The sequence below is a fragment of the Microtus pennsylvanicus genome, chromosome 17 (genome assembly GCF_037038515.1).
Source record: "Microtus pennsylvanicus isolate mMicPen1 chromosome 17, mMicPen1.hap1, whole genome shotgun sequence".
In the NCBI taxonomy this organism is placed as follows: domain Eukaryota; kingdom Metazoa; phylum Chordata; class Mammalia; order Rodentia; family Cricetidae; genus Microtus; species Microtus pennsylvanicus.
The window spans coordinates 34265520-34286424 of NC_134595.1; the positions used below are offsets into that span (position 1 = coordinate 34265520).

The 20905-nt window shown below is 52.7% G+C and overlaps 1 protein-coding gene across 1 annotated transcript; it reads right to left on the reverse strand.

Annotated features, from left to right (window-relative positions):
- Positions 1 to 758: 758 nt before the first annotated feature.
- On the reverse strand, positions 759 to 8860 carry B3gnt7 (UDP-GlcNAc:betaGal beta-1,3-N-acetylglucosaminyltransferase 7). Its single transcript, XM_075951729.1, has 2 exons — positions 8546 to 8860; positions 759 to 7084 (listed from the first exon to the last, which is right to left on the reverse strand). The coding sequence occupies exons 1-2, from the start codon at positions 8554 to 8556 to the stop codon at positions 5902 to 5904; spliced, it is 1194 nt and encodes a 397-aa protein (XP_075807844.1). The 5' UTR covers positions 8557 to 8860; the 3' UTR covers positions 759 to 5901.
- Between the last annotated feature and the right edge of the window lie 12045 nt (positions 8861 to 20905).

Below are 20905 nucleotides of genomic sequence, written 5' to 3' on the forward strand. Positions count from 1 at the left end.
GAGATGGAGTTAGCTTAGCCAAGCCCACCCTTTGGGTTATCTGTGGTTGGCTGGGGAACGGAGCAGGGAGTTATCCTGCTGGCTGGGAGTTAGCTCAGAGGCCTTCGGGAGTGGAAAAAAGCTTCAGCTACAGGGTTTCTTTTGTGCAAGGGCCCATCTCCCTACAAAACGGAAGTGCTCAGATCAGTGCCGCCACATCTCGGACCTATCTCTCTAACCAGCTGCCTACTTAAGAACGAACTGTCGCCTATCTTCCCACACTTCCAGTTTTGCATCAGAAACAGATGCAAAAGTTGCAGCGTTTTGTTTAAATAAGAAAACAGTTTAGTCACCGCGGGAAGGTAAATTCATTTCTTTCATGCAGACACAGAAATGAGCGTGTGTTAGTGACTTTCCTCACTTGGTACAAGGGGGACAAGGCAGACGCGGTGACCAGCCAAAGGAACCATTCAACAGCACACATTTGCAGAGCTAAAGAATTGAATTGCAAACGGAGGAAAACTGGTTTTTCCACAGGAGGGAGAAATCAACCTAAGTGCTCCCCACACTGGCAGTTTGCACAGTCATCAGCTTAGAAAATGGGGCCAGCCAGATGACGGAGCATGGGAAGGTGCTTGTCACCAAGCCTGACACAGGAGTCCTGTCCCCAGATCCCACCTACTGGAAGGCCAGAACATGCTCCCGCAAGCTGTCCTCTGATCTCGGCACACGCACGCTCCGTCCCATAAATAAACAAACGTAATAGCATTTTTTTTTTTAATCGTGGAAAGAGGCTCAGGACAGTAAATGTGGCTTGGTGCAGACATTTCAGACTGGGCCAGGGAACAGAAAAGCATCACGATATTTAAATAATTATCCGATTCCCCCTCCCCCTAAGGTTCCATGCCTCTGAGATTCTCCAGAGAGAATCATTGGACATAACAGGTTTTGGTAATCTGTAGGCTTTCACACAGAAGCAAGCACATTTACCACTAAGCATCTGTGAGGGAAATGGCAGGGACGAATGTTGGGGGAGAAGATTTGGAGTGGGGGTTGGGAGCATAGGGTTCCAGGCAATCCCTGTCACACAATAGCTGTGGGATTCTTCTGAAACCTCCATTTCTTCCTTTCAATACAGTGTTGAACGGAATTCCAGAAGCTTCTCCCTACTCCCCGGTACTACACCTAGGAACAGGTTTCCTTTGTAAAGGGTAGGATTCCTTAAGTGGTCTCCTTTAGTTATGCAAATACGCCAGAGGAGGCAGCCCGGCTCTGGGCTACCGTGGGGCGGCCTTTTGCCCCCTTTCAAGTTCCCTTTGAATACCGAGCTGTTAGCTGAGGACAGGAACTTTTTGCTGTTGAGGCCTTCTGTCCTTGGTAAGGAAACCCTCCCCCTCCTCCCCCACCTATTGCTGTCCCAAATCAGTCTGGGGACTGGCTAAAATCTACTGTCATCAAAAGCCTGAAAGTTGCTGTTTATGAAGGAGTTTACACAGTTAATCCAGAAACCCCTGGATCCTGGTCCTCAGCATCCAACTGCTCTTTGGCAGGGGATGATTGCGATAAGTGTGAAAGAGATGGATACTTTAAAGCCTGAAGCGTAGGCTTCACTGTAGCCTGTGTGGCCTGAGAAGCTCCCGTACTGCGCAGGTCCCGCTCAGCAGCGCCCCTGTGTGGAGCGATGGCGAACAGCCCGAATTGACTTTGCAGAGGACATTTGGGAGTAAGGTCCAAGAGGGCACTTGGATGCCCGACAAGGGTACATAAAAGAATTTACATAGAAATGTAAACCTATTTACTAAAGTCAAAGGCATATAACTTATACATGCCAAATATTCCTAGCAACGGGCATACTGACTGGGGCTCCATAATTATTATTACTAATGTCCACCCAGAAAAAGATAGTAAACGTCACGCTGAACTAAAGGACGTGGAAGGTAGAGCCCTCTTTCCCTGAAGTAAACCATAAAGGCTAGAAAGGTCACTCTGTTCCCTTCTGTTTGGGGGGGGGGGCTCATTACAGAAGGTCCTAACCTGTGCCTGGGACTAAGAGTGCTAACCAGGTAGGTTAGGAGGAGTCTGAGCTGGTCCTTGCTCCGCCTCCCCGCTCAGTAGGTAGAGGGCTTGCCTAAGCACGCAGGAAGTCCTGGGTTCAGTCCTCAGCACCGGACAAACTTGGCGTGGTAAGCACGGGCCTGTTAAAGGGATAATTATCTAAAAGCCTCAGGGTGATTGAGAAACTTGGACGGAGAGTTGACTAACACCTGTGGAAGCTTCTGGTAAGGAAAGCCACAGGCCAACGGGCTGGTACCCACCACTTCCAGACTGCGGGGGTGGGGAGGAATTGTCCTCCTCCAGCCCAGTTCTCACCTTTCCACATCCCATAAAACCCCCAGGCCACCCACATCCACACAGTCTCCCTCCCTTGAAGAGTCTGTAGCCCTCCAGCCGCTCTTGACTAAAGACAGTTCTGCTTCAGGAGGTGCCTGTCTGATTCCCTTGATTTCCACACGGCCTCCATCAGTCCTGACTTTACACCTGCAACCCCAGCCGTTGGCAAGTAGCTAATCCAGGGAGTTCAAATCCAGCCTGAGGTACCTGAGGCTTTCTGGGGAAGGACCCTTTAATTAAACCTGTCAGACTTTTCTTGCCTTTTGCTATGCAACCTTGGTGATGGGTCGTGCCTCCTCAACTAGGGAAACAAGGGTTTAGTGAAAAGGCCTGAGTCTTCCAGAATAACCTTTATCTTTATGCCTGTTTCCCCGAATGGCCAGCAATAAAGGTGTCTTTAGAGGCAACCTGGATGGAGACTTACTAGGCAAAGTGAAAAAAAAAGTCAAGGGCAACTGAGCAGAATGGCTGAAGGGGCTGTAGGAGGCTGGGCATTGCGAGTATCTCAGAATATAGGGTTGGGCTATATTCCTATCTGGTTTGGTGTAGCGGGATTTGGATCTTCATCCATTTGATGTGTTTTATAGTTCAGAGCCTGCGGAGAGCACGCTAACGAGACAGACAGATGGGGGAGAGAGAGGGAGAGAGAGAGAGAGAGAGAGAGAGAGAGAGAGAGAGAGAGAGAGAAGAGAAGAGAAGAGAAGAGAAGAGAAGAGAAGAGAAGAGAAGAGAAGAGAGAGACCGAGATGCGGCTGCCGGGAGGATCCTGTTTGGTTGGTGCTCTCAGCAGATTCAAACAGTGACCCAGGGGCTACACATAGCCTCGAGCTAAGAAACACAACCTTTCATTCTCTCAGATGTAGGGTAAAGGCTGTCTCCAGAGACTACGCCTGTCTCTGAGAGTCAGAACTAATCAGTGAGCCCCACGAGCCTCTCTCTGCTCAGCCCCTGACCAGTTGGGACCGGATTCTTTCTAAAATCTCTTACTCTTGCCTGCAGGACTGGACACTGACCAGTCAAGACTGGACAATACCTGTTCTGGTTCTGAATCCTTCCTTCTATCAGATAAGCAGGTTGGGAGCTGATGGAGGGGTTTTCTCATAGAAGTAGCTCCATTCTGTCCCGCCCCACTGGCCTAACCTGCTCTTGGTTGGAGCTTTGGTGGATGCCTAAGAGTCTGGCCTGTGTAGCCCTGGGTCTGCTGTTTCCATCACTTTTGGACCCTAGAATGGGGATTGGTTAACAAACTCAGCAGGGCACTTCTTCCTTATCTACCAGCAGAGCCTCCTCCAAATTCCAGTCTACCAGATACAAGGCTCAAAGACGGTTACTGCTGGGGGTTGGGGAACGTGAGCATCCCTCCCCACCCCAGTAGGGGTTCCTAGGCCTTCCTTCTGGCTCTGCAAATGCGGCCCCCCACCTGCCTGCCCAGCCCTGGACCCAAGTGAGGAAGCGTAGCCAGAAGCAAAGCCTCACACCCTGTCTGAGGTTGAGCAAGGCTCAGAAGCACTCAGGACCCGGGGGTGGGGGGTTGGGTGGGGGGTGTAGGGCGGCTACCGACACTTAAGTGTTCCCAGTTCCCAGGACAAAGTAAGCCAATGTGCAGGGGCCTCATAACTACTGATCTCTGTTACCCCATTCTCAGGGTCAACTCCAACATTTTCCTAAAACCCTCAAGGCTGGAGATTCAGGCCTGCTTGGCACCTAGCTGAATAAACAACCATCCACCTCCCTCCCTCGCCCTCTGATTGAACCCTGCCTCTGCCTGGTCCTTGGAGGTGGCTACGTATAACCCCTGAGCCTCCACCTGGCCCTTCTGTCTCCCATTGTCTCTCTGCTGCTGTTCTGGGGGCAGTGGGTGTCTGTGACCTTTGAAAGAGGTGGGCCTCCTGCAGGCCCCGGTTCCACAAAAGGGTCCTGCAGTGTCACCATCTTAACTTCTGGGAACCAGGGCATGCACTTTGCGATGAGCTCTGCACATCTGATTCTTTTTTTGCAGTCGACAAAGGGAGGCGTGGGAAGACCCTTGCTAGAGAGGAATGGTAGCAGCCCTGTCCTCGTTGTCCCTGAGCCTTGGGTCTGGGTAGCTGGGCCTATGGTGGCTCCCCCTGAGCTGCTCACTACTACTGTCTCAGGAGATGCTGTCCTGGAAGTAGCTGTCCTCCCTCCTCTGGAAGCAGCAGCTTGGGCAAAGGTCCTGCATGTGGCAGTTCCCAATGCCTCCAGGCTGACTGCACAGAACGTCAGGAAGCCCACTGGGCTCTGCATACCCTGCCTAAGGTCACTAGAACACTAGCCTTGGGCCTGGGCTCTTGCCTTGACCTTGGCAAATCTAAACCTACACCAAGGCCTCTGCCATCCACGTGGTTACCTGAAGAGTGCAGGCTTCCCTCATCAGCAGCCCCCCTTCCTCTAGGGTCCCTCTAGAGGTCTTAAACACCTTCTAGCCAAGACCAAGGAACCAACTAGCTCAGACACCTTCAGCAACCAGTCCAGTTTTATTGAGAAACTAATGAGGCCTCCATCTTTCCCAGGTAACCCCAGTCCGAGGTGGGAGGTGGCAATCTTTCACAGGAAAAGTAATCTGTGTAGGCCCCAGACAAGCAGGGGCCGTCAGTGGGGAGAGCTCAGAGTGGGACAGAAAGACAAGGGGTAAATGGTAAAGGTGTAGGCAGTGAACGAGACTGCTGAAGGGGAGTGTAGAAAGAGATTGGGGGGGGGGTCTACCACCTCCCAAGGCCTGGAATGATCTCCTTCCAATTCCTCATAAATACAACTTCACAGTAATAGAAGAATGTCAACGTGTAGGGCCAAACAGGCCAGTTTCTGGCCAGGAAGTCAGTATCAGTGAGGTGCAAGGGTGAGACCTGGCTTGGGCTGTGGTCAGGTATCACTGTGCCTTGGGGGGGGGGGTCAGGAGCACTGCTCTTTTGCCCCGTGTCGGGGTGGAGGGTGGGGCTGGAGCCCACACTGAGGTTTAGAGGCGTGCTGAGGTAGTCAGAGTGGCCAATCAGGCAGGCTTCTGGACAGGAGACAGAGCCAGGAGTCACATCTGGAGCAGACTCCAGGCAAGCCTGGGGCTGTGCTGAAAGGGAGACCCAGGGGTGTGGACCAGGGGACACCTGTGGACCAGCACAGGGTGGAGCTCCCACAGATGCTGCCCGGCCCCCAGGGAGCCGGGGTACTTCACAGGAAGAGACTTCCCTGTGATGACAAGAGGCAGCCACAGGCCCACGGGGGCCAGGCCTAACCCAGGTACCTGAGCAAATGTCCCTGCAGAGGCCACCAGGGTCTCCTACCAGGATAGAGGGGCCAGGCTACAGGCCTAGGCTAGGAGGGATCCAGGTCCTCAGATGACCTTCGGTCAAGGAAGTTCCTCTCTGGCTCTCTGTACCACACCACACCCAGGGGCACAGAAGGCCCAGACCCTTCACCTCTCCCACACGGGACCAAAGACTATGCCATATACTGTAGCTCCAGCCCCAGGACCCCCAAGGACTTGAGGGCAAATGTGCTGGCATCCCAGCCAGATCAGAGCACCTGGAACTTGAGGGAACAGGTGAGATTGCTGTGCACCAGGTCCCACATGGCCAGCAGCTCGGGAGGTAGCAGCTTGTGCACCACAATCATGGCACGGTAGAAGCAGGGCTCCTTGTTCATCCGGCTGCTTCGGACCCGAGAGATGCCAAAGGTCTTGAAGCCCTCGTGGCCGGTCGGCTGCACCCCCAGCACCTCCAGACACATGCCCAGGAAGACGTCATCAATCGGGAAGAGCTCCACCGCGTCACAGGCATGGTGGAGATGCCGAGCCAGAACGCCAGACATGAGGAAACCCCCTCCACCAGCATAGGGCGGGTAGGTGGCCTTGCTGTACATGACGGTGGGGATGTAATATTTGTTCTCTTTTCTGCGGATGGGCCGAGCATGCTTCAGGACATCGCCTACAAATAGGTTTTCCTGGGGCTGGCGGTCAGACAGAAACTCGAGCAGGTTGGTGGGGTTGACGAAGACGTCATCGTCCCCTTTGAAGATGAAGGGGACATTGGGACAATAAATGTCAAGCCACTTAAGGAAATGGATCTCCTTGAGGGTCAGGTTGAAGAAGCTGTCAAGGAAGTCCCACTGTAAAATGTCGCCGTAGAGACGGTCCTCATAGGCCAACAGCTGCTGATAGTGGGTCCGCTCCTCTTGCTTGGAGGCTGTGCCCAGCAGGAAGAGGGTACGCACAGCACCCCTGCCCGGACCTGCTGACTCGGACTCCCGACCCCAGGTCTGACGGATGACCTCCCGGCGGTCGTGCTGCGTGATGACTGACTTGATGACCACCAACAGGTAGACATCGCCTTTGCACTTCTCTGGGTGGTTCAGCAACATGGGGAAAAAGCGGCAGTGGCGATAGGCCAGAAACTGCCGGAAGTGCGGCTCGAGACCCTGGAACCAGGGCTGATGGGTCAGGTTGTCATTGGCGGAACAGTTAGAGCTAATCACATCCCAGGTTTGGGGTCCCCGAGGGGCTATGGGGGAGGGAGCCGCTGTATCCTTTGAGCTCTTCCAGAAGCTGTTGGAATTGACCCCATTTCCAGTTTTGGGTGGCTCCAGTGTGGGTGGGAGAGGATCCTCAAGAAACTGGCCAGGGGTCACACTGCGCTGGAATACGGTGATAGCCAATAGGAGGGCCAGAGCCAGGCACACGCTCCGGTAGAGGGTTTTCTTCCTAGGGGGAGCAGTAGAGAAGAGGGTGAGCTGGCACTCCAGAGGATTAGGTGGCCATAGATGGGCCAGTGGCCTCCACTTCCTGGAAGGTCAGAGGATTCTGATTCCTTCCTCATGATAACTTCCCAACTCAAGAAGCACTGAGAAACAGCTACTGGGGTTCCAAAGTCAATGACTTTGGGAAGGGGTTTATTTAACTCCTCTGAGATACTGGTTTCCCACTCAAAATGGGACAGAACACAAGATAAAATACCAGGCTTGCACTAAGGGAAATGCTGTCACTTTACCAGGAAGAGAAACCTCTGCCCATGCCCCGGTTTTCATTTCTAGTTCAGACCTAGGTGTGTGGACAGCATATCACTTTGAACCAGTCAATGTAAATGGGAAAAGTCAGTGCAAGCGCCTTCATTGCAGCTTTTGGGGAGTTCCCTTGTGGAGCACAGCTGAGTGTGGGTTCTGGTTTGGTATCCCCCAACACAGCCGATTCAACAGAAATGAGCCACTCTTACGACCATTATGACCCCTTACCCCCATCTAAATATCCCACAAGGAGCAATGAGATGCCCAGCCCTTCATCCCTGGGAGGGAAACCCACTCCCCAGGGACCCTCCCTGCCCAGGTAACCCCACCACACCTTTTTCAGAGGCATGGCCCCGTTCCCCTAGAACTTCCCTCCTTAGCTCACACTGGGGGAAAGAACATTCCAGGGCTGGAGCAGCAGGGAGATGGCTCTCACCTCCGTGGCAGGAGGTACAGGAGCCAGAGAGCCATGAAGCAGGTAGAGATACCCCCTCCCTCCGGGTTTTACTCTCGCGGGGGCGCAGGGTGAGTGAAGATTAAGCCCCCACCTCCATACTGTGAGATTTTTTCCAAAGGCTCCAAGACTTCCTGGCCACCAGGTTGGATGGAGAAAGAAATCACTTGAGATACCCTGCTGGGTGGTGAGAGCCAAGACTGAACCCTTCTGGGAACCAGAGCAGAGGATCCCGGACCCAGTACTCCAGCCCTCGGAGTTCTAAAGAAGCCCCAATTCCGGAGTCCGAGTAAGGACCAGTCCCGGACGGCGGTGGCGAGGCCCCTTGCTTGCAGGCACGCACCAGCCCACTGCGTAAGAGCAAAGCCGGGAAGGGAGAGGGCTTAAGACGTCCGGAGGAGAGGCCGCAGGAGGGAAGAACGCCCGAAGGAGTCCCCGGGGGGCAACTCTTGATGGGGTCCCGGGGCCTAGAGAGGTAGCATACCGGCTGCCCGAGCCGTGGCCGGGGAGCCGAGCGTGCGCCCCGAATCTCCCACATCCCACCTGCCGCTCCGGCGCCGCGTCCCGCTCCGCATCTCCCGCCACCCGCGCTGCCCCGGGCAACTGATGTCTGCCCCACGACTTCCAGCGTGCATCCCTTGCGGTCTGCGGTTCTGGGAGAAGGAGAAGCCCGGAGGTGCCCTGCGCCCGACATAGACCCCGACTCACCACATAGACATGGCCGCCCGGTCCAGGATGGCTGAGCGGAGCGCACGGATCACAGTTCTGGGCGCCGTGGCTGGAGACGGCGGGACCGGGCCGGGCCGCGCCCCCGTCGGAGACTTTCTTTTCCCGGCTGGAGGCGGGGCCGCAGGGGCGGCGGCCCAGGTACGTTAACCCTTCGCGCCCCGGCTCACCGTGGGGACGCTCAGCCCAGGTCACTTCAGAGGCACGCCCCTCAGGATCGCGAGGGCAAGAGACGGAATCTCAGAAACCTTGAGGATCGCCGACATCCTGAGGCGGTGACTTCCCCGCTGGCCCTTCACGGGTCGCCTGCTTCTCCTCTCCAGGACACGTGGGGACGCCGGACGCCGCCCACCTTCACGCCCACCGGGCGCCCAGCGGCCTTGCCTCTTCCTTCTGGAGTAGTTCTGGGTGTGTGGAGTCGAGGGAGGCAGAAAAGGCTGTTTTCCCTAATGCTTCCTTCTCTCTGCCCTGTCGACTTTTCTTCTTCCCAGGCTCGCTTAGGCCTGTCGGCCATCTCAAGAGATGATGTTAGGAGGAGGCTGGGTTTCCCCGTCTCAGACTCTAGCCAGCCTAGATCACCTAGGAAGGCTCTGGGTCCCCCACTCTTTCTCCTTTACCCGCCCCCCCCCCCCCAGATAGCCCATTGCCTCCGCAAAAACTCCAATCTTTTACTAGAGTGTCCGCACATGCTTTTAATCCCAGCAGGTGGATCTCTGTGAGTTTGAGGCCGCTCTAGTCTACATGGTGAATTCCAGGCAGCCAGGGATCCCCAGTCTTGTCTCAAAACAAACAAAAACCTCCTTTATTGTATTGCCAACAAATCTTTCACTTAACGTCCCCCCTCACATACCTTTTTATTCCTTTTTTTTTTTTTTGGTCTCCAGACCTTTATTAATCTGCCGTGTGTACACCATTTTCTCTTGGGAGTGGGTGACACCCAGTCACAGTAGAGGAGGGAGGGGGCGTCTTGGCCCAGGCTCTGGGGTGCTGATGTAATCCGCTCTGCCGCTCTGCACGGCAGGCTGAAGAGAACTAACACTGTGGATAAATATGCAAACCCAGGAGGTCTGCCTGGCTCAGGAGGTGGTCCTTGAGTCCTACCTCCCACATTCTTTCACACTGCAGGAATGGGGAACCACTTTTCTTTGCGTCCCCCTTCCCCAGGGAATACAGGGGAGACTCGAGAGCTCCAGTGAGTCCTAAGGGTGAAGATTCTTTTTGACCTTCCCTTAGTGATCCTTGGCTAGGGTGTGTGCTTAAACATACGGTGGAATTTTCTGGAATGTTGTAAGCTCTAGTCAGAAAAAATGAAGGGCCTTCTGGGGCCAGAATTTCAGTGGAGAATCCTGGGACAAAGCCCTCTTGAAGTTCCCAAGAAGCCCTGGCCTGAATCCTAAGTCTCACTGGCCTGTCTGCCTGCCCCTGGGAGTCTCTGCAGTCCCCTGGTCCCGGTTCTCACCATCCTGACTTGGCACTGGCTACCTATCCCCGTGTTAGTCCATCACCCAGGGTGTTGTGTTTTGTTAGTTTGGAGTCAGGGTCTCAGCACGCAGTCCAGGCTGGCCTTGAACTGCAGATCACTTTGGCCTCAGCCTCCCGAAAGGGGGGGTTACAGGCATGTGCCAACACAGCTGGCACTGCCCAGGCTTTGGGGTTCTCTCCTCTCACCCTTGCTGTATGCGTGGCTTTGAGGAAGAGCCTGTGCTGTGTCTCGGCTCTTCACAAGTTGCCCTGCTGAATGAAGAACAGCCCGTTTGACCTCTCGCCGACCTCCCGCCCCAGTGTGGAGTTTTCTGCAGGTGCCAGGTGAAGGTGGACACAGGTGTTTCTGGTAAGGGCTTGTGAATTCAGACCTGAGTGCCAGAGGGTTGGGTGTTGGGTCAGTCCTCCCCAGTTCCTGGCCGCTATTAGGGGGGCGGGTGGCTTATCCTTTTGAGACCTCAATTTCCTGCCAGCGCAGAGTTATGCGAGATGACGCAGGGGAAACAGACGCATCAGTGTCCCCGGTGATGCGCGGAGGCTTAGGACAGGTGGATTGCTTTTGATATCATGATCACACGAGTTTGACCTACCCCAGGGGCTCCTGGGACCACAGGGGAACGTGGAAGCGGTAACCAGGGGGGCCGTGCTAGGTCAACGTGGTGTTTTCCAGTTATATCTGGTCAATCAAGACAGCTTGTCATAGGAGCCTGGGATGAATTCGGAATGGGGAAATGAATGGCAGTTAAGTACCCAAGTTCATGGGCGTGTGTGTGTGGGTGTGTGTGTACACGTGTACGTGTGCATGTGTGTGTGTCTGACCAGGCCCGGCCATGTTTCCATCACCTCATTCTGCTCTCTGTGAACCACACGGGTCCATCTCTACTCAGAAGCACAGGGACTCCCCTCTTGGGCTCATTTAGGCTGCCCCTCTCCACCTGTCCAGTCACGACAGCAGAGCAGCCGGCTAGGAATCGTCTCCGAACAGCTGGAGTGGCTGAGCAGAGCCAGACTGCAGGTGGACTCTGCCGCTGCCCCCCACGCTGTGGGTGCATAATGGGAGGAGCCGGCAGTCACAGGGTATGTTGATGTGGGTGGAAGAAGGGGTTGAATAGAGTCCCCACACCATCCCTAAACTCCATTACTATTCTCTTGCTGCCCCAGAAGGGGGGCTCAGTGAGCCGGGACATAGAAGGACACTATTTATTCTTTTGATAACTCGCTTCTCCCCCCCCCCAAGCTCCCCTTTCCCCTCTTCCTGCTAGGCTCCTCCCTCCCTGTTGGGTCTGCAGACTTCAGATGCTGCGGGAAGACACTGACCCACCAGAGGGCATACTGGGAAGATATTGTTGCAGGGTGACGTGGGGGCTGCCCTGAGTTAGAAAGAACTGGAGAGCAAAAAGCAAGGAGCCCTGGGGACCCTGGAGAGAAGCCACCAAGGGAAGAGACTTGGAGCCGGTGGTGGCTGTGGCTGAAGGGTTCATAAGCCAAGCCAGCAGCCATAATTTTAGCTCAGCCAGGAGCTGGTGAAGGGCGTGTGAGTTAGTTTCAGTTAGTGTTATACTCTGGGAGTTGCCCCGGCTGGGGTTTCGGAGTCTGCCGTCTATCCTCACAGCTGGGGGCCAAAGAATCAGGGCTGGAGGATCAGAGGTCATTTGCTGGTAGGAAGAGGTTTGCTGAAGGTCAAGGAATTCAGCACAGCTCCTCTGCCAGAGCCTGCTCCAGGGAGCACTATCCTGGGTCCGCATCTTTCTGGGATGAGTCCTCTGTGACTTCAGGGATAGCTGTTAGTCAGGGTGACCTTGAGAATTGCCCTGGTGTGTTGTCTTGCACAGACTTTGATAGGCGTTTCTCCAAGGTCAGAGCCCTGGTAGGATGCCTGCTTTGTGTTTTGTTCTAGAAATTTGCTGTGGGTAAATCTGGGGTTGAGGCTTGGTTTCTGATGAGAATGAAACTTCTGGTCCTCATAGGCCACAGGTGTCCACTCCTGAGAACCGGACACAGCACAAGGTAGTGCTGAAGGGGCCAGAGAGACCCAGAGATGCCCATCAAGTCAGCAGTGGAAGGGTACCCCAACTGGGGTCCCCCAGAGACTGGTTGCCCTGAGAAGGTGAGGTATGGTCTGGAGCTGAGGAAATACTTAGGGACACGTCTTCTTGAAGGATGGCTCCCCTTTAATTCCCAATTTTAAACATACATGTATATGTATATGTATAGTGTGCACATATATGTGTATGTGTTTACGTGTATTTGTATATGTGTTATGTGTGTGTACATGTATGTATGTGTGTGCACATGTATGTATATGTGTTATGTGTGTGATTGTGTGTACATGTATGTATATGTGTATGATTATGTGTGTACATGTATGTATATGTGTTATGTGTGTGGTTATGTGTGTGTACATGTATGTATACGTGTGTTATGTGTGTGATTGTGTGTGTACATGTATGTATATGTGTTATGTGTGTGATTATGTGTGTACATGTATGTATATGTGTTATGTGTGTGATTGTGTGTGTACATGTATGTATATGTGTAGTCAGAGGACAACCTTCAGAGTTAGTTCTCTCCTTCTTTCATGAGGTTGCCAGACTTGGTACAGTGTGGAGCCGTCTTGCCACCTAGGTCTTTTCTGTGAGTCAGGGGCCCCAGCAGGAGCGAGGAGTAAGTTGGGAGGACTGGAAAGCCTCCAAGGTCAGAGCAGGGAGAGTCTTCGGAGCGTGAGGTGGCTTCCATCTAAGAGTCTAGTTGAACTCTTGGGAGTTCCTTCAGTCAGGATGTCGACAGCAGGCTGTGCGCTGTCCCATCGCTCCATAGTGTTTTATAGCAACGTTTGTTTTCCAGGCTGGGCCTTGCCCTGATTTTTGCCATTATTTTACAAGCAGTTTTTGACTCCATGTTGAGTACGGATGCTGCTGTCCATGAGATACAGACTGATAAATAACGTATTCCTAAAAGTGAAAAGGATGTTGTCACGCACACTTATCAAAGTGAATCGGGACCAGGCGAGAACACGGACATAGTCACAGCAGGACAATGAAGCCCGAGAACTTAACACACAGCGGATGGGGGGAGTGGTGGAACCCCATCATCTGGACCCCACGGAGAGGTGGGCCCCTAACACTGCCATGCTATGGCCCCACTGACCTGTCACCTGACCTCTAATATTGTGGACTGGCACAATTCCTGACTGTTTCGGGGGCTTCAGCTCGGCTGGCTCCCCGCTACTGACACAGCCTACTTAAACTGCTGTCTGTCTGTCTGTCTGTCCATCTGTCCACCCTTCTGGACTGGTCCTGACCTCACTCCTGAGGCTCAGCTCCACTCTGACTGGCAGCCTGGCTCTGGGGTGGTAGCATTCAGTAGTATCCCCCACCCCAGGGGGGGCTCTCTCCTGCCCGGTGCTTTATCTCGCCCCTCCACCCCCACCCCAGTTCCCTTTGTGTCCTTATCAGCTTCTAGCTCAGGCCACTTGGAAACTCCTTCAGAGCTTTGACTTCCAAGAGTTCCAACTAGATTTAAATGGCCGACACCCTCTGCTCTGAAGTCCCACTCCCTGCCTCCTCACCTCCTCCCCCTACAGTCTTTGTTCTTTCTTGGCCTCTGACTTAAAGGAGGAGGGGGAGGTGAGGTGTGTGTGTGTGTGTGGGGGGGGATGCAGGCTTGCTGGGATCTCTTTAGCTTAGGTAGTGGCAATTCTTTAACTTACAACCGTCCCCCCCCCCCCCCACACACACACAGTGTCAATGCCGGTAATTAAGACTGGAACCAGAGAATTATGCTTTCCTCAGCCACGGCGATGGAGGAAAGTGGGACCAGCTGATGAAATGCCATCAGCGAGACTTCTGCGCATCGTGAGTTTGTTATTCAGTAACTTCTGACATTCGTAGAAAGGGTCAACCATGGTCCTCTCTGTTTCTGACAGAGCACGCTCAGGACACCAGAGAAGCCTGGACTCCAACGAAATGCGGATCACAAGGGAGTGAACCAGAAATGGAGGAAGCCAGGCAACGTGTCCCTGGTCCAGAAAACCCAAATGACCTTTGATTGTCCCATACGTGGAGCTAAGTCTCAACAGTTGAGGAGGTGGCAGTGCTGAGTCACAGAAGGCTTCACAGCTGATCCTGAGGCCAGGCGGAGCAGAGCTGTCTGGGAAGCGAGGGGGGTGGGGGTGGGGAGCAGCTCTTCAGTTCCCGAGTAGCAGCCTAGAGCGCTTAGAAGCCCTGTTGGTCTGCTGTGACAAGGGCCTGGGGAGGAGACAGAACAGGGAAGTAGCTGCGGAGGAAATTGGGGCCAGATAGCCCTCCAGTTCTCATGAATCAGGTGATGGTACAGAAAGCAGAGGTAAGTTTAGAAGCTTGAGAAGAACGGACACTGGGAGTAAGACATCGAGGTGGAAACTGAGGACCCCGAGGAGACTCTACAAGGGATGTTAGGGGTCAGGCGAGGTATCTGTGGCATCCCAGCATGTGGCTCAGGCAAGACATAGTCCAGGACTTCCGACTTTCAGTGATAGTAAACCCGACTCTAAGTAGCTTAAGCAAAAAGGAACTTGTTAGCCCATATCATAGAAATACCACCAACACTGTATAGTCGCCCTGTCCTTTCACAAGAAGGATAGAGGCAGGCTTCAGAATGTCCTTGGGCATTTATCATCTCATCTCAACTTCTGTCTACCCCATGTCCATGTCCACCTACAAAATCCCAGGGAGGGACTTTCACTGGTCTCTCTCTGTGTCATCTGCCCCACCCTAGAGCAATGAACATATCCCAGGGTTGAGGTAGTGTGACTGACCAGACCTGGGTCATAATTCTCCTCCTATGATAGCAGCCCTCCGGAACAGCTGGGAAGGGTAGATCCTTCGAAGGAGTCTGCCATCCCTCCCACTCCCCGTGAGACAAGGTTTCTCTATGTAGCTCTGGCTGTCCTGGAACTCTCTCTGTAGACCAGGCTGGCCTGAAATGCAAAGATCTGCCTGCCACTGGATCCTGAGTGCCGGGATTAAAGGTGTGAGCCACCTCTGCTGTGAGTCTACGATCCCAACAGCTCTGCTCGGGAGGTTCACTCCACTCCTCAGAGATTTGCCACTTATGCCAAGGCTCTAGCTGGACTCTCCAGCTCAGATATAAGACCAACTGCTCTGATGCAGAGCCCAAGAGGAAGAAGGAAGGGGTGGTGCTGTGTGGGCAACTCCTTCAAGTTCTCTAGACACCTCTTTCTGGGATGGGGAGGAGCCCTGGGCTAGCCAGTGGAAGATGGACACAACACCTCTGGGGCTGGCCAGCTTTCTGGTTCCTTGCTGTGCTCAAGCACAAATAAGCTAGTCTGAGGACAGCCGAGGTCACCCTTGGCTTTGACAGTGTGGGGTGGCTGTCACTCAGAGGATACACTCAGGATCCAGGAGCAGGGAGGCAGAATAAAACCTCACTGGGCTCACTGGGAGGGCCAAGAAGGAGTGGAGGAGCAGATTCCTGGTTGGTTCCCTGTGTTGCCAGTGTTCTGAGTCTGTACCCCAGCTCCTTTTGGTGGGGCACACGTATACACAAACTCTCTCACACAGGCAGATACACAAATGCACACTCCCACTCCCACAGTGATGTGGATAAAACCACACAGTTGTACAAATGACCCAGACGGTGAGCGAGCACATATATCCAGGCATTTACATGTACAAAATATGAATATAGTAACATTCATAGACACACAGAACACTCATGGACACGCATACTCTGAGATATTTGCACATCCAGTAAGTTACACATGAGTATACACCTGCCCGTGACTGGCTGCTTTTTTACCGGTGAAACCTTGGGAATAGGCTCAGGACCCAACAGGCCCCTTCTGTATCCCAGTGCAGTCTGTTTTATCACCTCCAGTCCTCAGGTCTGTGCCTATTCCAGGACCCCTGGCACTAATCACAAACCTTTAATAGCTTGCGTTGCCCCCAGTTATCACTCCAGCAAACCTGTCTTCCTCTGGTTCTCCAAGACCCTGCCTTCCTTCTGCTCAAATGTATTGCATCCTTCTACATTGTGTGAACTCCTGATTGCTTTTAAAAACCCACTTCAAGCCGGGTAGTGGTGGCCAACACTCGGAAGGCAGAGGCAGGCAGATCTCTGTGAGTTCGAGGCCAGCCAGTTACAGGACAGCCAGGGCTACACAGAGAAGCTCTGTCTTAAAAAACAAAAACAAATACAAACAAACAAACAAATCCACTTCAAATGTTCTCTCGAGGGGCTATCATCACCTTAACAAGCTGTCTGTCACTCCCTCCATTGGTTCTATCATAGTGGGAACAGCTAAGACTAGGGGTAGCCCTTCCTGTTGGACAGAATCCAGGAAGTTAAACATGGGATGGGGGCAGGGGATGAATGCCAGCATGGGCCACTGCCAGGGATGAGGGACAGTCTTACCGCAGCTATAGTCAGAAGGGGACAGGACGTGGATACTGCAAGGAGTCCTAAGAGCCCAGGCGGCTGTGCATTGTAAGCCTTGGCACCATCATACCCATCCCAACTTAGACTGGTCTACATTCACACTGGGTGGGCAGTGGGCCTCCTATCCAGGACAGCTGAACCCAGGCTGCACTCTCCCCTGGCCACCAATGAGTCACATCCCTGCCTGCCAGGCAGTTAGCAGGGGACACACAGCGGCCTTTCAGCCCCTAGGCCTCAAACACTAGCTCAGTCTTCCTTCTGAGAACACCTCCCCCTCCCAGCCAGCCTGCTCCCCTCCCAGGCTGACAGCTCAGCTCCACACTGAGGCCGCATGGGTCTCCTTCCCTCCAGAGCACAGGGCTCCCTGTCTCTCATCAGCCGGCGCCTGGCCAAGCCAACCTTGAATGGCTGCCTTTTCAGACTAGAGCTTGGCCAGGTGCATTCTGGACAGGCCTGCTCCCATGCCAGTCTGCCAGATATCTGTGCCCATGGCACTGCTAGCCAGAGAGACGAGGGGTTGGAGAGCTGAGGTACCAGAGATGCATGCCTTTCGGGTACACACACACAGTCCTCTCCATGCATCCCTTCCTGTCTGCTCCCCCGAAGCTCTAACTAGGCAGGCCAGGCACCACCACCACCACCACCACCACCACCACCACCACTACTACTACTACTACTAATAATAATAATAATAATTTTCATTTTATTGAGGAATGCAGTGAGGCTTAGGTAAAGGGCATTAGTACAGCTTCTCCCTGGGACAATAATCTGGAATGATCTCATCTGAAAGGATTAAGTGAAATGAAAGAGAACCCTCTCATATATCTGGAGAAGAGGCGGTGCCTTGTGATGAAGACCCCAAACCTTGGTTACGGGTTTTGGACCTAACAGAGCTTGCTCCTATAGTCTCAGGGCTGACTCCTTGGCTTCCAGGGCTGGCCAGGGCTGGGTCTTGTCCAACATTTCTACCTTTCCTGCCCAGAAAATGCATGCTCAGAATTTTGGTCCAGCCAGGGCTTTACCTTGGATGTTCAAAGTGGACTGGTCTCAGAATAATGCAATTCATTTTTTAAAATATTTATCTGTGTGTGTACACATACCACGGAATGCCTATGGAGGTCATAGGTCAACCAGTAGGAATTCATTTTCTCCTTTCACCTTGTGGGTTCTGGGATTGAACTCGGGTTGTCTTGGCAGCAAGTACCTTTACCTATGTAACTGAATATCCTGGAAAAAGGTGTCTTATCTTCCTGGCTGTTGGCTGCAGGGGACAGGATGAGACAACACAGAAACAAGTTGAGGAAGAAGGTTGAGAACCAGGCCAGAGGCCCTGTGGTGAGAAGCAAAGGCCCTTTGCTCCAAGATGTTCACCTTGTCCCTAGAACTTGTGACTACATTAGGTCACTGGCAAAAGGGCTTTATTAAGTTCATGACCCTTGGGGCTGGAGAGATGGCTCAGCAGTTAAGAGCACTGGATGCTCTTGAAGAGGACCTGGGTTTGGCTCCCAGCAATCATAGTGGCCCCCCAATAGTCTGGAACTCCAGTTCCAAGGGAGCGACACCCTCTTCTGACATGTAGTGGTGTATAGTGTACATGCCAGCAAACACATGCACAAATTTTTTAAAAAATAAAAAGATCATGGGCCAGCTGGATGGTGGTGGTACACACACTCAGGGAGGCAGAGGCAGGCGGATCTCTGTGAGTTCGAGGCCAGCCTGGTCTGAGTTCCAGGTCAGCCAGAGATACACAGAGAAACCCTGTCTTGAAAAACAAAACGAAAGATCATGGACCTTGAATTGGGGGATACCCTGGTAATCTAGGTCCATGAGCCCTGAAACACAGAACTGTCTCAAGAATAGAAAGACAGCCAGAGAGACCAGAGTTGGTAAGGGCCCCGGTTCCTTTCTTCCCTGAACATAGTATAGACCCAGGAGACCACAGTGACCATGAGGAGCCAAGGGTGACTTCTGATGACACCTACAATGGCCTAGGAATCTCCACCCAACAACCTCAACGAACCAGAGCCTGCTCTCACTCGGAAAAGCCTGGAACAGAGTCTTGCCCAGCCCAGAAAGAGCCCAGGTAGCCGACACTTTGATTTCAACCACATAAAATCCAGAGCAGACAGTCTGTTAAGTGGCTAAGGTTACAACCAGGGTTAGGTGCTGTCTTAAAAGGAAGAAAGGTGTCCAAAGACGTGTTCTGCTTTAAGTGGCCTCCTGTGATCAACACAGCTTGAGGAAGTTGACATTGCCCTGGGGCTGGAGCGTTCCTCTCTCTGGGTTTGGTCTCAGGAGCCAGGAACTGGTCATCTGTGATTTGAGCAACCGCCACTCAAGATTTAAGAATGATGGTGTTATTGTGACCCGTCTCCTCCCTTGTCTCAAACAGCTTGTCCTGGCAGACCGGGTAGGGACAGCAAAAATCCCTTTAGGACCTTTGAATCTTCAAAGGCATGAGTAATCTTTGCCAGGCAGTTCATACCTTCCTTGCCAGTATGAACCCTCTTTCCTCCCCACCAAACCTGAGGTTGCCAAGGTCCCTCGGTATTAAAAATTAAATTAAAAGTCAACTTGCAAACAGCTAAGACGGAAAGGGGTGTGGGGAGGATGAGAGGGGGACAGAGCTATAGTAGCCTATGCCTGGGATCCCAGCGTTTAGGAGGCGGAGGCAAGAGGATTTGGAGTTCAAGGAAGTGAGCTTGAAGCCAACCTGTTCTATGTGTGACCTTATTTGAAGGGAAATTGGGGAAGGGAACTGGAGAGACAGTTCAGCTGCTGAGAGTACATTTTGTTACAGCAGAGGACCAGAATTTGGTTCCCAGTACCCATGTCAGGAAGCTCACAACCACTTGTGATTCCAGCTCCAGGGAACCTGACACACTCTTCTGGCCACCGAAGGCACGTGTATTAATATGCACGTTCTCACATAGTTAAAAGTTAAATAAATCTGAAAAAGGAAAATTGGAGGGGAGAGGTAGGGGAAGAAATAAAGGAGGGGGAGAGAGATAGAGAGAGGGGGGAGTGACTTTTCACTAGGTGGCAGGAGATCAGAACTTCAGGACCCCTTGGAGATTCCCACCCTCTCCACCAGGGCTCCCTCTGGAATTTGCAGCCTGCTCCTGACCTACTTATGGGATCCTAAGGCCCAACTAGTTTTCTTCTCTTAAGGGTCTCTGGAGAAGCAGCATGGGGCTGGAGGTGTGACCCAAATGGCAGAATGCTTGCGTGGTATGCTTGAAGGCCTGGGTTCAAATGGGAAAAAAAGGAAAAAAAAAGAAAGCATTGCTTGTGTACTTTCTCTAGAACCCCAGTAACCCCTATTCTCCCATATCTCGTGACTCTTTCCCTGCTCCCTCCCTCCCTCCCTCCCTTGCTTTACCACTGATTGAGCAAGGAGGGTAAGCAGGCTTGGGGCCAGGCATGGGAGGGAAATGAATATTTCTTAGGTACAGAACCAAAATGAACTGGATTCCATCTAAATAAAGAAGTTCTGCTCCGAAAAATGTCCGAGGAAGAAATGAGGAGACCAGTGCAGTCTGGGAGAAGACACTTCTAAAGCCTAATTCTGTCCTGGTGGGATGGCCTCACCTCTAACCGCGACACTCAGGAGGCAGAGGCAGAGGCAGGCAGAGCTCTGTGAGTCTCAGGCCAGCCTGGTCTGTACATTGAGTTCCAGGACAGCCAGGGCTTGAGAGAGAGATGGAGGGCGGGGGAAACAAAGTGTCATGATCCAGAATAAACAACTCGATGGTTCAGAAGTGAAGAGCGCTTGCTGCTCCTTCAGAGGATCGGAGCTCAGATCCCAGCACCCATGTCAAGTGGATCACAACTGTCTGTATTTTCAGTTCTGGGGATCCAATGTTCCAGTCTACCCTTCTTGAGTATGCCATATACATCCGGCATACAGACACACACAAAAATATGAATAAATAAAATAAATCTTAAAAAAAAAGAATGAAAAACTGTAATGTGTGATCCTAATTTGAAAAAAAAACCATTAAAATAATAATAAAATAAAACCTATTGCAAAAAAAAAAGAGCCAAAAATGGGTAAAATACTTGAATGTCTGGAGATGCCCGCCATTAGGCATGAAGCCCCGGGGTCCATACCCAGCTCCATATGAAACCCACAGTGGTGCCGGCATCCTGTGAACCCATTACTTGGGAGGTGGAGGGAGTAGAATCAGAAGTTCAAGGCTACATCCTGAGGTGAGGCCAACCTTGGATTACAACCCCTGCTGGGGACCGGCCCAAAAAGAAAAAAAAAAAGTTTGAGCTCCTTTAAAGGAACAGAGCAGGTAACCACAGATAACAGCCACTCGGCATCAGTAGTCACCCGGAATGTGGGAATTAAAGCACATGCCTTGGAGGTATCTGAGGCAGCTGGAACCCTCCCACACCCCTGGGGGGATGCCAATC